The sequence below is a fragment of the Chelonia mydas genome, chromosome 2, assembly GCF_015237465.2.
Source record: "Chelonia mydas isolate rCheMyd1 chromosome 2, rCheMyd1.pri.v2, whole genome shotgun sequence".
NCBI lineage: Eukaryota > Metazoa > Chordata > Testudines > Cheloniidae > Chelonia > Chelonia mydas.
Window position 1 is genome coordinate 137,174,478 of NC_057850.1, and position 14,713 is coordinate 137,189,190.

A 14,713-nucleotide genomic window follows, 5' to 3' on the forward strand; every position below is an offset into this window, starting at 1 on the left:
CTTGGGGGCTGCTGAGCTGCCTGCCCCGGCACTAGCTCGGCGGGAGATGACGCCGGTCTCCGGGTGGTCTCCCGCCCGCTCCGCGGCTTGCCCGAGGTCAGCCCACAGCTGCCCCCGAGGGACAGGGGCCCGGCCGGCGGCTACAAGAGGCCCGGATGCGGCGCAGCCGCCCGAGGAGCGCCCCCCCGCGGCCCCTCTTCCCCCGCGGCCCCCCGCGCTGCTCCTCTGCCCGCCACACGCGCCTCTCCGCTCCCTCCCGCAACCCCCCCCGGTGCTGAGGGGGCGATGTGTGAGCGACGGGTGCGGGTCCCGCAGGGGAGGGGCGTGAGCGGCCGGCGGGAGCCGAGTGGGAGCTTGGGGGGAGGAGGCCGAGTGGGGGCGGGGCGACAGTCCGGGCACCGGTTCCTCCCCCGCTTTACTTCTCGGGGGCTGCGGGCGGCGCTCACGCCCCGCCCCCCAGGCAGGCGCCACGCGCCGCACACGGCAGGGGCGTTGGGCTCATTCGCTCTCCGCGAGCGCCGGGGGCGGGGCTGGCTCAGGCGGCAACGCGCCTTTCGGTCCTCAGGAGCTCTCAGCAACCGGGTGTTATGCAAATGAGCCCGTGCCTCATCTGCATATTGCCGCGGCTCCCGCCAGATCCGCACCGCTCCGAGCACGTCATAACAGAGACGGGGGGCGCGAGGACGAGACAACGTCTCCTATTGGCCCAGGAGCCAGACATGCCGCAGAAGAGCTGGGTGGGGCTAGAAAGTCTCTCCCGCCGTTGGGCCAATAAGAGCCGTTGCCTCGCCTCCCTTGTCTCGGTGCCAGGCGGTCTGCGCCCCACGCGGCGCCCGGCCCCCATTGCGCGGGCCCTGCGGGGACACCGAGTCGGTCACACGCGCGGCGCGAAGCGCGGTCACCGGACCGAGCCGGGCAGCTGACGCGAATCCCGGTGTCCGGCCAAACGCCAGGCTGGGGACGTCCCCGCCCCACGCCGGCCGAGCCGCCGTAACCCGCCATGCCAGTAGGGGCCGCCCTCGCTGAGCCTCCCTCTCTATGGCTCTTTTCTGCGGCAGGGCCCTGCCTGCGGCTGCTCTCTACACACGTGTCTGCTCTATGGGTCTGGAGGGCCGCGCTGCGACAGGGGAGGCCCCGTGTGGGGCTGGCCATGGAGCTGCCTGTTCGCAAATGACCAGTGTATTGCGCGAGGCCTGGCTCCGTTAACACCCTTTATCTCAGGTTTCAGAGTAACAGCCGTGTTAGTCTGTATTCGTAAAAAGAAAAGGAGTACTTGTGGCACCTTAGAGACTAACCAGTTTATTTGAGCATGAGCTTTCGTGAGCTACAGCTCACTTCATCGGATGCATAGCATATCGTGGAAACTGCAGAAGAAGAAGAAGGTCTGCAGTTTCCACGATATGCTATGCATCCGATGAAGTGAGCTGTAGCTCACGAAAGCTCATGCTCAAATAAACTGGTTAGTCTCTAAGGTGCCACAAGTACTCCTTTTCTTTTTACCCTTTATCTCGTTTCATTTGTTGACATTTGCACTTTCTGCGGCGGGGCTTTCCGTGCCAGTGAAATGTCATTCAAGCCACCAAGGGCTGAAGCCTGCGCCGGGCTCCGCATGGGGCGCCTCGTCTCTTTCAGCTACCGAAAGCAACGGCGGCGATCCCGGGCAATCGGGTTGCCCTCACTAAAGATGGCCGCCACTCCCATTATTTACAATACCAGTGAAGCCAGATTGCCCTGAGGTACATAGAAGCCATTCCCCCCCGCCCCAGCGAGCGCTTGGTTGCCCCCAGTAAACATGGCGGCCGTCGCCGGGTCCCTTTGTTTCAAGAACAGAGTTTGAGGCCTGGCTGCTCGGAGCGGAGATGGCCGCCCCCTGCGCGGTGTGGTTTGGGGCTCAGGCAAGAATGTCTCCCAGCGCCGCGGGCCGGGCTCGCTCGCCCCGGCGTGTGTCACGCGGTGCCGGGGGGTGTCGGCCCGGCTGGCCCCGTCCGGGGCAGCTCCCCGCCCCCACTGCGTCCCAGCAGCCGCAGCTACAGCCCTGCCCGCACCGTGCCCCCTTCCCCACCACCCCCCGGTCTGCCCCCACCCACGCTGCACCTCCCAGCACCTCCTTACACCCCCCCCCCCGCCTCCTACACCCGCACTGCGCCCCCCGCCTCCTACACCCGCTTACCTCCCAGGTCTGCCCCCACCTGCACTCTACCCCCTGCCCCCTACATGCCCTTATCTCCGAGCGCTGCGCCCCCCGCCCCGATACCCCCTTACCCCCAGCTCCACCGCTGCCCGCACGGATGGAGCGCCCCACCTCCAATACCTCCTTGCCCCCAGCTCCAAACTGAGGGAGCACCCTCCCCCCTTTGCCCCTGGTCGGTGCTGACCGTGTGTTGCCTCTGGCAGGAGGAGAGAGCCGTTTGCCCCTACGACGCCAATCACCAGATGCCCAGAGCCTCTCTGGCTAAGCACGTGGTGGCCTGCCGGCTGAGGAGGCTGGAGTACTCCAGAGAAGAGCAGGTAGCCACCTTCAGCTCTGGGCAGACTGGTTGGTTTTTTCCTAGGGCAGGAATCCCTTGGTCCGGTTTTGCTGAGAAGAAATAGTTTGGCAGTTTTAAGAGGTCTGGATTGGTTCAGACAAATCTACTGTTTATACTCTAGGCCCAGAGAAATCATATAAAGGAAGGCCCTGATGCTGCAGGTGGAGCCGTGCACCTGCACAAGTCCAGCGAGACTCTGTCTGGATGTGAAGGCCATGGTTTATCAGACTACAGAATTGGGGAGCCCTGGCGGTTCTGGGCAGAGATGCTTGAGTCTTAGGGCTCGTGTACACTGGCAGTTTACAGCACTGCAACTTTCTTGCTCAGGGGTTTGACAAAACACCCCCCTGAGCGCAGCAAGTTTCAGTGCTGTAAAGCGCCAGTGTAAACAGGGCTGGTAGCTATGCCTTTCGTTGAGGTAGTTTTTTTAGAGCCCTGGGAGAGCTCTCTGCCGTGATCACACAAGCCACGTTAAAGCGCTGCCACGGCAGCACTTTAGCATTGCCAGTGTAGACTAGTCTTTAGCTATAAACTTGGGAATGGTATAATTAATGTCTTTTGGTTTGTAGGCTGAAATGTATGACTCTGCATTTTACTACCAGAAAGCAAAGATACCCACCATTACTATGGGTAAGTATGAATTTGGTAATGATTGTACAGTGTAATGTAGACACTTCAGGTGACAATGTTACCTCAGGTTTCAGAGTAGCAGCCGTGTTAGTCTGTATTCGCAAAAAGAAAAGGCCCGATGAAGTGAGCTGTAGCTCACGAAAGCTTATGCTCAAATAAATTGGTTAGTCTCTAAGGTGCCACTAGTACTCCTTTTCTTTTTGCGAATGTTACCTTAGTTGCTCCAATGTAAGAGAAACTTCCTTATTCTCACCATCGAGATCTTTTTAAAATAAATTTGGCTTGTGGCACTTTACCTTCATTCTGCAAAGCTGAGCAGCATACCTTTTTTATTACTCGATGCTAGTCAGAGGGTGTTTTTCCTCATCATTTTCAAAGTTCGAAGAAGATATTATAATTTAATTCCCAGTTATTTATCAGCATATTTGTGGCAGATTGGTTTTTTGTGTGGTTTTTTTTTTTGTTTTCATATTTCTAATACAGCTTGCAAGTTCCCTTTGCTTTTTTATTTTCTTGTTTGTGCACCGGACTCATCTGTGATGTGAGTAGATCACATGTATACTGTATGTCATCTCCCACCTCAGCAGTTTGACCCAGCTCTAACAAAAGCGTTTAGCTGCTGAAGTAGAGCTTCTGAAGGGAGACCTGTGTTTTCACTGCAGTTCTACGTTAACTAGTGGAAACATTAGTGTGGGATGGTTCTTGGTTGGGTGAGGGAAGATTATCTTTAATGTGTCTGCAGTGCATTACTGTACTTGCTTCCAAATTAATCTTGCTCTGGAATTTAGAGGTCATTCCCACCAAGATTATAAGGCCTTTTTAAGGTAGATAAAAATGTGATCTTCAGTTACTTGTCCCCCTTTAAATGGCAGAGTTGCAATTAAGAGATGTTTATATCAAGTGTTTGAAAAATCTGTTCAGCACAGTAATAATAATAAAGCAAGACACACAGAGTGAGGCTATGTTCTGAGGAGGTTAGAACCTGAAAAACACACACAGAGGAGGCAGGACACAGTAGCAGGACCAGAAGAGTAACTTGATATCATTTACATGTAATTGTAGAATAAATATAAATCTTATTAACTGGTTGTGGTTTGGTTTTCTGGACTAAATAACATAGAATGGATGTAAGAACAAACTTTTAAAAAGCCAGGATACATTTGGTTAAAATTTTTCCATTACAGTCAAAGAATTCCTGAGTGTCTGATGGCCTTTTGCTGAACATCATTAATTCAGGATGAGGACTATTATTCTCTTTGTACAATAACCACTGCCTACCTGTCCGTTAAACCTCGCCAGCTAAGAGCACAGATCTAGCACATACCTCAGGATGGACTAGTACACAGGTACAGGAGCTTTGTAAAAAATTTTTCCTTTTTTTCAGACAAGGATCTACAATTTCACATTATTAAACAAGCTAAAGCTTTAAGTGCTAAAGAAGGTGGAGGTTACAGTGAAGGTAAGTGGAATACACAGATTAAGCCAGGGGTTCTCCAGTTTTTCAGTAGTGTGGGCCATCTCTCCTCCCATTCATGATCACTCAAGCCACCTCTTTCTCAGTCTCCCTTGATCTCATTTGTGTGTTCACTGTCATACAATATTCATCTGCTCCCTTACTAATTCTGGTCCCCACAGCTGTGTTCTCCTTCTTCACCTGGGATCTGGGGAGGGTTCAAGTCCTGCATGTTCAACTCAAGAGCTATCTTCAGGACTGGAAATCTAGCCCTGCAAAGCTCATGACGTTCCTTTAATGCCAGTCCCACAATTCCACTACTTAAAACCTTTCCCCTTCTGACCTCCTCTGGCCCAGCTCTGTGAGCTGTCCCCTCTTCTGCCTTCCAGAACCCCCTCAGGCTGAACCTGGCACTGCTCCCCACTCCAACTGCTGGGAATCCTTTTCCTGAAACCTTCCCTTTTGCTTTTACTTCCTCCTCTGAATTCCCAAACTAACATTTGTTTTATTGGGCATGTGATATGTAGCTGTCTTTCATTGCCCCACGATACATGAACCTTCAATTTCCATTTTTACAGTGGATTATTGCAAACTTTCCGAAGAGGAGTTAGAGTGATTTAGTTAGAGGGGCCTGCTCCCCTGTAGATAGGATGGACATTGTGTCCACCCATACATTTAAGTCGCTACTTCCTGTTTTTCACTGATCAGCAGAGAACACACAAAATAGGCTGGAGCCCAGGAAAGGACAGAAATAGATTTCTCAAGAGAATGAAAGATGAAATCAAGACAGACCCTTGACAAACTGTGGCTGCTTGTACAGATGGCAGTAGAGCTACAGTGTGCGCTGTGGGAGGGATTGTGGCACCTGGATAAAATTGCATTAAGCTACTGACTCAGTTATTTTAAAATACAGATATGTGCACAAATTAGGGTTGCCAACCCTCCAGGATTGTCCTGGAGTCTCTGGAAATTAAAGATTAGTCATGTGATAAAATCTCCAGGAATACATCCAACCAAAATGGGCAGTCCTAGTGTACAAAGGGAAAAAGGTGTATGCTCATTCTCCCTTTCTGACTTGCTAACTCAGCAGCCAAATGCAGCAGCGCTGACTGGAAGACTTTTCTGCTCTGTTTTTCTTTCTCTAGTATAGAATGGAAACCCGTAGAATGGGCTCTTTGGAAAGGAGGCACCTGGAAATGTTCATAAGATTGATGGCATATTTGGAAGATGGGTTCCCCATGGTTTAACAAAACTGTAGTAATGTTAATTTCAAATCTTAATCTAACCCAGTGGTTCCCAAACTGGGGTTCGTGAAATGTTACAGGGGGTTTGCGGGAAAAAATTCCCTAATGGCAGACAGAGCTGTCTCTAGGGACCCTGGACAGCATGGGGCCAGCAGCCCAGAGCCCCTGGACTTCCAAGAGCTAAGCAGATCAAAGCAAGCGTATCTATCACACTGAGGAGATTTAAACTTCAAGACTTCTTATAAGAAATGGAAAGGGAGGTGGATATTTTCTGCTGTTTTTAAAATTAAATAGGCAGCTAGTATTGTTTATAAAATTATTATGAAGGAAAAGTTTAAGCTTTGTTTGTTTTGCCTGGACTGTTCAAGACCTGAATGCTTGTGTAGGAGCAACGACTTGAGCTGGCTTCTTAAATACCTTCATGCTATTTCACATCTGATACTCCTTGATGAAACATAGGAGCCTTGTCTTATAACAGGCTTATTCAAAGTGATACAAGCTACGAAAGTGAGATCTTGGAAGAATGTTGCCGTTTTCACAATGTAATAATACTGTAATCATAAATAATAATAATAAATAGTGTGTAATAAGCATGTCATAAAACATATAAAAGCAGTGATCTTGGAAATATAAAATAATTTATACTCAGGTAAAGGAGAAAATCCCTGGAAATACTCATTTTTAGGAGGGGGTTCACGAGCCTTGACATTTTAGTGAACGGGGTTCCCAGGTTGTTAAAGTTTGGGATCCACTGATCTAATCTGAATGCACTTGACAACTTTAAAAGAAAATAAATGAATACCAAAATGTGTACCATGTGCTGTATTGCAAAAATACATCTATGGGCCACTAGGTGTCATAGTTATATCTCAGCATCCTATTTTAACATTGTGTTCTTGCACTTTTTAGAAGCAATCTTAAGAAAGAACCAAAGTTGTCCAAACTGCCCACATTCACCTAATAACTTGTTAATTTATTATCAGGTTTTACTTGGTAAACGCTTATTCTTTTCTCTTAAACTCTCCACTAACGCAAAGTTGTAGTCCAGGTTTTTAATACACAGTCATCAAGAAATGTGAAGTTTTATGGTGCATAATTGTCAAATTAAGGTTGTTTTAGGAACCAGAAGATTTAATTTTCTGAATTTTAAAACCTCAGCCATAATATCTGTTAACACAAATTTTGCCTTCAGTTTCCTTGGCTTGTTTAAAAGAGGGTGATAGCTGAGCAGACCTTCAGGTAAACACAGCTACTTTTATTTGAATAGGTGGAACTCCTAGTAAGTTGTTATAATTGTAACAGAAAATAGGGCATATTTAACGGGTTCTTAATCTGCGTCATATCTGGATCAGCACATCTGAATAGAGAGAGTTTTAGCTTTTCCCTTCTTACAGGGTAGTCATTGCTGTGTGCTGTGACCCCATCCTGAATGAAATGGACCTAGCTGATCTTTCTGCTCTTGAAATATTTTTCAATAAAAATGTCCTTGATTCTTCTTTCAAGAGCAGGGGTGAGACTGAAGGGGAATTAAGGAGATGAATGTTCTCCTTACTTAGGCTTTGTCTCCATTTGCAGCGTGTGTCGAGTACATACACTGCATGCCCACCTAGCACAGGTATAAATAGCTGTGTAGATGGTGAGGCACTGCTTGGGCAAGTAGAGTAAAGACACACGTGAACTTTAGGGTATGTACGCTACTCACTCTCAATATGCCCGAGCAGAGTGTCTCACATATACGCTGCTATTTTAAGCAGTGTAGTGTTCCACTGCCAGAGTCTTTCTCCACCGCAAGGAAGGGCGGTAGCAGTGGGGAGGCAGCGGAGAACGACTCCAGCATTACCCCACTACGGGAGCCTTTTCCTGCTGCAAGGAAAGGCCATGGCATTGCTGCCGGAGCCTTTTTCCATTGCTTCTCCCCGCCAGAGCCTTTCATTGCCATGTGTATCTAACCACCACAGTGTGAACGCAGCCTGTTTTTCAGTGCAGCATGTAGTTACACGTAACCTACATGCCCCTGACAGCGTAGACTAGACCTAAAAGATATACAGCGTCCTTTCTGCAAGTGATAGCCTTTCATAAGTACCATATTCTGTTGTTTCAAGAAATTCACTTTGAAATGCTACAGTGTGTTGGAGAGTGTGTGACTGGAGGTTTGACCATTCTGTTTGAAAGAAATAAAATCTTTGCCATAAAACAGGGAGCGTGACTACAGTTTTAATAAATTGGGGAAGCAGGGTTTTTTTAGCTAGCAGGTAACGAATACATCTTGATAACTGTATAGCTAGTGAGTAAGTGTAGACTAATAACTGGGAGGAGACTGGCAACTCTGTTTTGCCAATTGTAAATGCTTTTGTTGCACATTACTTCTCTTCAGGGTTTTTAAACCGACTAGCAAGGTGAGCAGGTAGAAGGCACCCTGTTCTGAATCGTCTTTGAAAGCATTCAGAACAGACAGTTGAGCATTATCTGTTTGGTTAAACAGAGGTTTTGATTCCAGTTATTGCCAATAGAATGTTGGCTGTTAACTAGTTTGCAGTTGAAATTTGGAAACAAATTTTAAAATAAATATGTATTATTGGACCAGTACAAAAACATTCTTTTGCAGGCTAATGGGCTGTCACTAATAACATAATATAGGAAATCGTATTGTGGACTAGATGGTTTTTGTCGGCATTCTCTCCCTTTCCCCTCAAATAGCCCTCATAGTCCCTGCAGGAGACACCAAAACTCCTGGCTCCCCAGGTGTGTATTTGAGGAAGGCTAATGAAATAGAAGCGTAGAGGCCATTTGGTGACAGTCTGTTACAGAGTCATCATTTCATGAAGCAGACGTCAGTGGTTTCCTAAAATTAGGCCAACTAAAGTACTTTTTAAGCTATCAGAATCCAGTAAAGCTAAAGAAATCTGTCTTGCACAAGTGAAAAGTATGTAAATAGTGTCCAATTTCCTAGTGCCAGCACACTTGCTCCTCCCCACAAGTTTCTTTGTGTATCAGTATTCCCATTTTATAGAAGTAATAGTGTCCATTTGTTTACAAGCTTTAGGTGCCTATTCTTCACTGCCTGTTGAAGTTCCCCAAAACCACAAACGCTTCATCTGTGACCTGACTCAAGCTGATCGTCTTGCAATCTATGATTATGTCCTGGAAGAGACGAAGAAACAGAGGTCCAGATCCCAAGCCACCGAAAATGACAGTGATCTCTTTGTAGATTTGGCAGCTAAAGTCACCCAAGGTTTGAGAAATATTCCAGTTCATGAGTTTTACAACTTAAAATGGCAGTGTTTGTCATCTTCAAATGTTGTCACATTTCTACAGTTAGAGGGATTTGGTTGAACATTTATTCAGGTTTGAATTAATAAAATGTAAACAAAATTGTGGATTCTAGGAAAAGGGCAAAAATTATGCAAACTAGCCCGGAAAAGAGCTGGCAAATACTCTTTTTGTATTATAGTTCTTTTTTTAAAAACAAAAAAACCTTCAGGTCCTGTAATGTGGTGTTCTATGTGTAGTTGCCTATTGTATCTTTCTCCTTTCCATCTTCAATTCTGCCAGCTTCCTGTCCAAACAGTTCTACTGCTCTTCGCTCATTGTATCTATTGCCTGCATCTCAGCAGGAGGAGGGATCCTTCATTTCTGCTGCAACAGGCCTGCACTTCTTTAGCTCACAACTGAATGTGAAATTTTGCAAGATTTCTGCTGTGAAAGCTGATAAGAGAGTAAAGCAGCATGGAATACTAACAATAGAAATGTGATAAGAGACACATGATAGTCTTTTGGCACAAAGAAAATTCTGGCTAAATATATAAACTAGTGAGACAGATCAGGACTCCTCCAATTACTATATTCTGTAAAACGTACAATATGCATGCAAGGAAAAAATGCCTTCTTTCTGGAGCCCGATCCTGCAAAAGGATCTGCATGACCATAGACACTTACATTTGCTGGATTGATCCCTCTGTTTGCCAGACTTCAGCAGTTCAATAATACGGGTTTTGAAAATGTGATTTGTAAAATAGTATTTAGGAGTGTTCTTTTTTTAAATAACTTATTTCAAGTCACTAAATAAGTGGTCTTATTGCAGTGCCTCAGAGTTCATGTAATAATCTTGTATGGTTGCTTGAATGCCTTTTATTTTGGTTGTTGATTTTGGTCTTTATTGTGTAAGCAGATCTCTTCCAGTTTTCTCTCCAACTTCCCTAGACACTGTTTGATGCTATAAATAAAAACCAGAGAAACATCTATTAAAAGAACTTGACACAAACTTACCTTTAGTCCTGTAAGCAGCACCATTCTAAGACAGCCCAATTAGGTGTTCTCAAGTACCGATGTATTGCCTCTGAAATTTTGTTTTTAGTTTGCTTAACCACTTGTTTCACCTTCAATTTGTATTAGATGATGGTCAAAAAGGTCCAAAGTCTCATCTTGAAATCCTGGCAGAAATGCGGGACTATAAAAGACGGCGGCAGTCGTACAGAGCTAAGAATGTGCATATAACAAAGAAATCTTACACTGAGGTGAGCATCAAATACTTTTGTAGAGAGTGAAAGCCCTTGCAGGCATTAGAATGCTTAATCTTTTCATGGTGTACACTCTCTAATGTGCTCTATTCAGATTAGTAAAAAACAGTTTTAACTACAATGCCTAGGCAAAAAAATCTTAAAGAAACTTTTTGACCAAATCTGAAGATGTGGGTTAGTAAATGTGTTAGCAATTTTATAAAGCTCAAAAAGAAATGTTAATCGTTTAAAGTATATTTTCTCCTCTGGTTGATTGTCACTGTTTTCTGATATCATTTTGTGGCTATCCTTTAGTTTGAAAGGATAGCCACAATTTGTCAATTTGAAAGTTACATAAACTACTTAGAGGGGAACTGCAGGGTTAAAAACCATATGTATTTAAAATGCATTTTTCCTTACCCCAATTACGATACCGACAGCTGAGACTGTTAAAAATGAAATAACTTTAAAAATCTTGTGCCCATCATGGTGTTTATTCTATTTTTCTTCATTTGAATAGACTAGTCAATTTCAGTATCAGTTTCTTGTGCCTTAGCTATTTGGGGTTGCAAAGACTTCAGAGAGATGTTTTCAGATGCAAACAGACAACTTTTTTCGCTGCAAGTTACTGAATATATTTATCACAGCTACTTTTAATACTGAGTTTTGTACATGCAAATTCCAACAACCTACATGTTGATAGTGTCCCTTTAAGGTGCTTTTTAGTAAAGTTACTTTGGAGTTTTTATTTCAGCAAACAAATGTTTTTTTCCATACAAATATCTAGTGCATTTAACAACAACATCTCAGACCTCATCTTTTTCCTGGTACTGTATTTTCTAGTCTATTTTAGCTTCAAGTTTTCTTTTACCAATCTCTTCCTAGGTAATCCGAGATGTGATTGGTGTGCACATGGAAGAACTCAGCAGCCACTGGCAGGAGGAAGGTAAACCAGACAATGCAGAGATGTGTGAAGGAGGAAAATCTTCCATTTCAGCAAAATCTTCAGGAAGGTATTAACAAGAACCTCACAGCACTCACCAGAATGCTTTCTTTGTGCAGGGACACTGGCAACCGTCAATCCATAGTGACCTATTATTGTATTCTAGTAAAAAGAAAAGGAGTACTTGTGGCACCTTAGAGACTAACCAATTTATCTGAGCATAAGCTTTCATGAGCTACAGCTCACTTCATCGGATGAATTTTCTAGTAGTATGCAGAAGCCCAAGTTGAGAAATAGATCCATTTTACTGGACAGTACAAATCCATACTAAGATAGTCCTTGCCCTGAGGAGTGTATGGCTTACGTAGACAAGACAAAGGACAGGAGAAAAGAAGTGTTGTTCCCATTTTGCAGATGGGGAAACGAAGCGACTTTTTTCTAACGCCACACAGGCAGTTTGTGGCAGAGCCAGGACATGAACATAAGCTCTCCTGCGTCCTAGTATAGCGCTGTAACCACAGGTCTCAGCCAGTCACAAAGCAGCTGTGGAGAGAAAAACCTGTGAAAATGTGACTTTTAAAACACAAGAATTGGCGGGGAGATGCGGGACTGGAATAGTACCTTAAACTATTTTGAACTCCTTTTTAAAAAAATTGATTAGATGTCAAGTTGACAATGTCCCTTTAAGGTTCTCATAGTTACATGAACTTAGCTGTGTTGCACTGCTAGTATACTTAACAGTAATCCTTCACTTGGGAATTGAAAAAGCAAACAGGATAGACTTTATTACCTGCGTGACATGGAAGTGTGTCCATGTCACTGTGTGGTGTTTCCCATTTTTATTTCCTGACTTGCGTGGTTGAAATAGTAAACAAATCAGATCTATTTCAGCCTTTGCACCTAAAGTACTGGGGGAAGAAATTGCAGCCTGTCTAACGAGAGAAACCAAAATCAGTGGCTAAAAGTGTCTTGTTTCCAAGCTCTTATTATCACAAACAAGAGAAGAAGAAAACGACCCTACCAAACGGAATACTGTTCCTTTTCATTGCCTACCAGAGGCAGACAGATGGAGATGAAAAGTATTCTAATAACTACAGTGTTTATGAAACTATTTATTAAACAAAACCAATGACTCTTTTCTTCAGAAATGAAGAGAGACGGTCAGCATCAGTGGACTCTCGACAGTCTTGTGGAAGCTCTAAGGATGTTGATCGATCTAGACACAGGAGAGATCCCAGCAGAAGTCCAGACAAACAAAAAAGAAGTCGAGAAAGAGGCAAAGACAGGGATTCCAGGAGAAAAAGAGAGAGGCAAGTGTTACTCTAAGCAATTTGTTTGCCTGTACCAGTCAGTGATGATAGTCACCAGTGAAATGTAATGGTGCATCAGAGTTTAGTGCAGGAACGTAATACTCAATCCAAGTGGAAATGCTGGAGAATTCAGGGAGGCAGAATGTAATAACCCAGATCAGCCAAGCTAAGCTCCTGTCCATGCAGAATTTGCTGTGGGATTTTTAAAAAACTACAAGTCATCCAGATTTCAGGGTTTAATCAGGGGTCCAAAAGGTGGCTCCTCCAGCAGTGACTTCCCCTCACAATGCAGGAGCATTGGCTCAGATCTGACCCAAAGAGTCACCTAGTGCTCTCTGCTTGTGTGTTATGGGCTGTATATTATGACTTAACCCACCTTGTATTACTGATAGCTACTTAGTTGTTGTACATGTAGTGAATTTTAATACATACTTCCGAGGAGTTTGCATGGGGATCTGCTAGTTAGATTGGTTGCCAGCTCTACCATTTGCTACACTTATAGGTGTCTGATCCTTTTTTTCTAAATGGAAAGCTTTCCTAAGCTTCAGAACAGAATTGCCCGTAATGAATGACACTAACACCACTGGAGTCCCATAGAATTCACTTGGATCTGGCACTGGTGCAAGTGCTAGAGCCAGCAGATCCCAACTGAGGATCTGGGTCCAAGTGTGTTTTTAGGAGCTTACTCAAAACACTTTCCTGTCAGGCTCCCGGGCTCTCTTTGTGACCCTCTATTGGTTTATAACAGAAATGGGAGAAATTATATAGCACAATCCTAGCAAGTGTGTATCAGCTCACAAAAACACAAATGCTTTGACCATATACTTTGGTGCATAAGCTGAAGTAGCTGCTTGTCTCATAAAATGGGCTTTACACAGTTGTTTTTACAAGATACATTGTGCTCTGTCAGAGTGCAGGATTGTGCAATGAGACTTGAATAAAGCTCACTGGAAATGAACCCTCAAAGGGAGGACAGTGACAAGATTTGGAAGGAAGTGCTTAGATTTAAAGATATTTTCGGTCTTGAAAGACTTCAGGCTTCTCTAATGTTCAGACTCTCATCAGTGAAAGTTCAGTCAGCCAAGCAGTTTTGGAGTAATCTGTTAAGTGCTGAGATCCTAACAAGACATTGACTATAATGGCTTGTTTCTATTTCAGGGCTGAAGACAAGTATCACAACCACAAAAGAAGAAAATAGAAAAAGGACTGTAAAGAAGATGTTTGTCAGCTGTGAGTTAAGGAAATAGACTTAAACTGGATCATTCAGAGCTGTGAATATTAGCAGCATGCTGATGGTGATAGCATTATGAATCAAACATTGTACCCACAGCTGGGAGGCTGCCAGTGCCATCCTTCCCTCATCCTGACAGCCTTACCATGATCTCATGTCTCAGAAGGTTTTTATCTCTGCATTAGAAGGTGACGTGTAATTTGTTGTATTGCCTTTGACTGATTGATAAATATAATTTATTACATTGTCGTTTTTCATTCAGCCTAACTTGGTCTGGTGATTGAAGCAAAAGAGGAAGCGATGGGGATTCAAATTTGTGCTGGTTGGCAGTGACTTTGGGAGGATACTCTATAGTCTTATGCATCAGTCACCCCATTGGAAACCTGGATAAAGAATAGTGTGAAGGCGAGCATGTAACAAGGTGGCTAGTGCACTAGCCTCTGAAGACCTGGGCCCTAAGTCACAAGAGAGTGTGTTGACTGCTCTCATCCTAGTCTCCATTCTTGCATACTGCAAAGCTGTCGTGTTCAGTGAAGTAGCATGTTGGCTGCGAGGTGCATTAACAGTGTTGTTCAGAGGAGGCTAGGTCAGGGCCGACCTATGCTCTGCCTGGCTCAAGTCACTGCTCTTTCACTGTAACTTATGAACATTTCATGCAAAGCAATGTTAAACAGGAGGGAGACCTCACTGAAAAGCAGGTAAGCTGAGCTTCCCTGGGGAAATTTAAAAATAAAACCTAAATAGCTGAGCCATGCATAGCCTGTGGCTCAGGTTCTGACTGTAGAATGGGGATGATGATGATTGGCCCCCTTTGTAAAGCATTTTGAGGCATTCATGTCAAGAGCACTGTATAAGAATCAAGTATGCTTTTCTTCTCT

At 44.8% G+C, this 14,713-nt stretch overlaps 1 protein-coding gene across 3 annotated transcripts; it reads left to right on the top strand.

The window, feature by feature from the left end:
- The first annotated feature begins 1,549 nt into the window (after positions 1 to 1,549).
- On the top strand, positions 1,550 to 14,077 carry SNRNP48 (small nuclear ribonucleoprotein U11/U12 subunit 48). Of its 3 annotated transcripts, none has more exons than XM_043540259.1 (9): positions 1,550 to 1,736; positions 2,395 to 2,508; positions 3,098 to 3,158; positions 4,543 to 4,617; positions 8,893 to 9,087; positions 10,248 to 10,369; positions 11,237 to 11,364; positions 12,440 to 12,604; positions 13,763 to 14,077. In XM_043540259.1, exons 2-9 carry the CDS (start codon positions 2,434 to 2,436, stop codon positions 13,800 to 13,802), a joined length of 861 nt encoding a protein of 286 aa, XP_043396194.1. In that variant the 5' UTR covers positions 1,550 to 1,736; positions 2,395 to 2,433; the 3' UTR covers positions 13,803 to 14,077. The 3 variants fall into 3 exon arrangements, with proteins under 3 accessions (XP_043396194.1, XP_037749262.1, XP_043396193.1); XM_037893334.2 differs by having other exon boundaries at positions 1,734 to 1,895; XM_043540258.1 differs by lacking the exons at positions 1,550 to 1,736; positions 4,543 to 4,617 and adding an exon at positions 1,747 to 1,895.
- Positions 14,078 to 14,713: the final 636 nt, after the last annotated feature.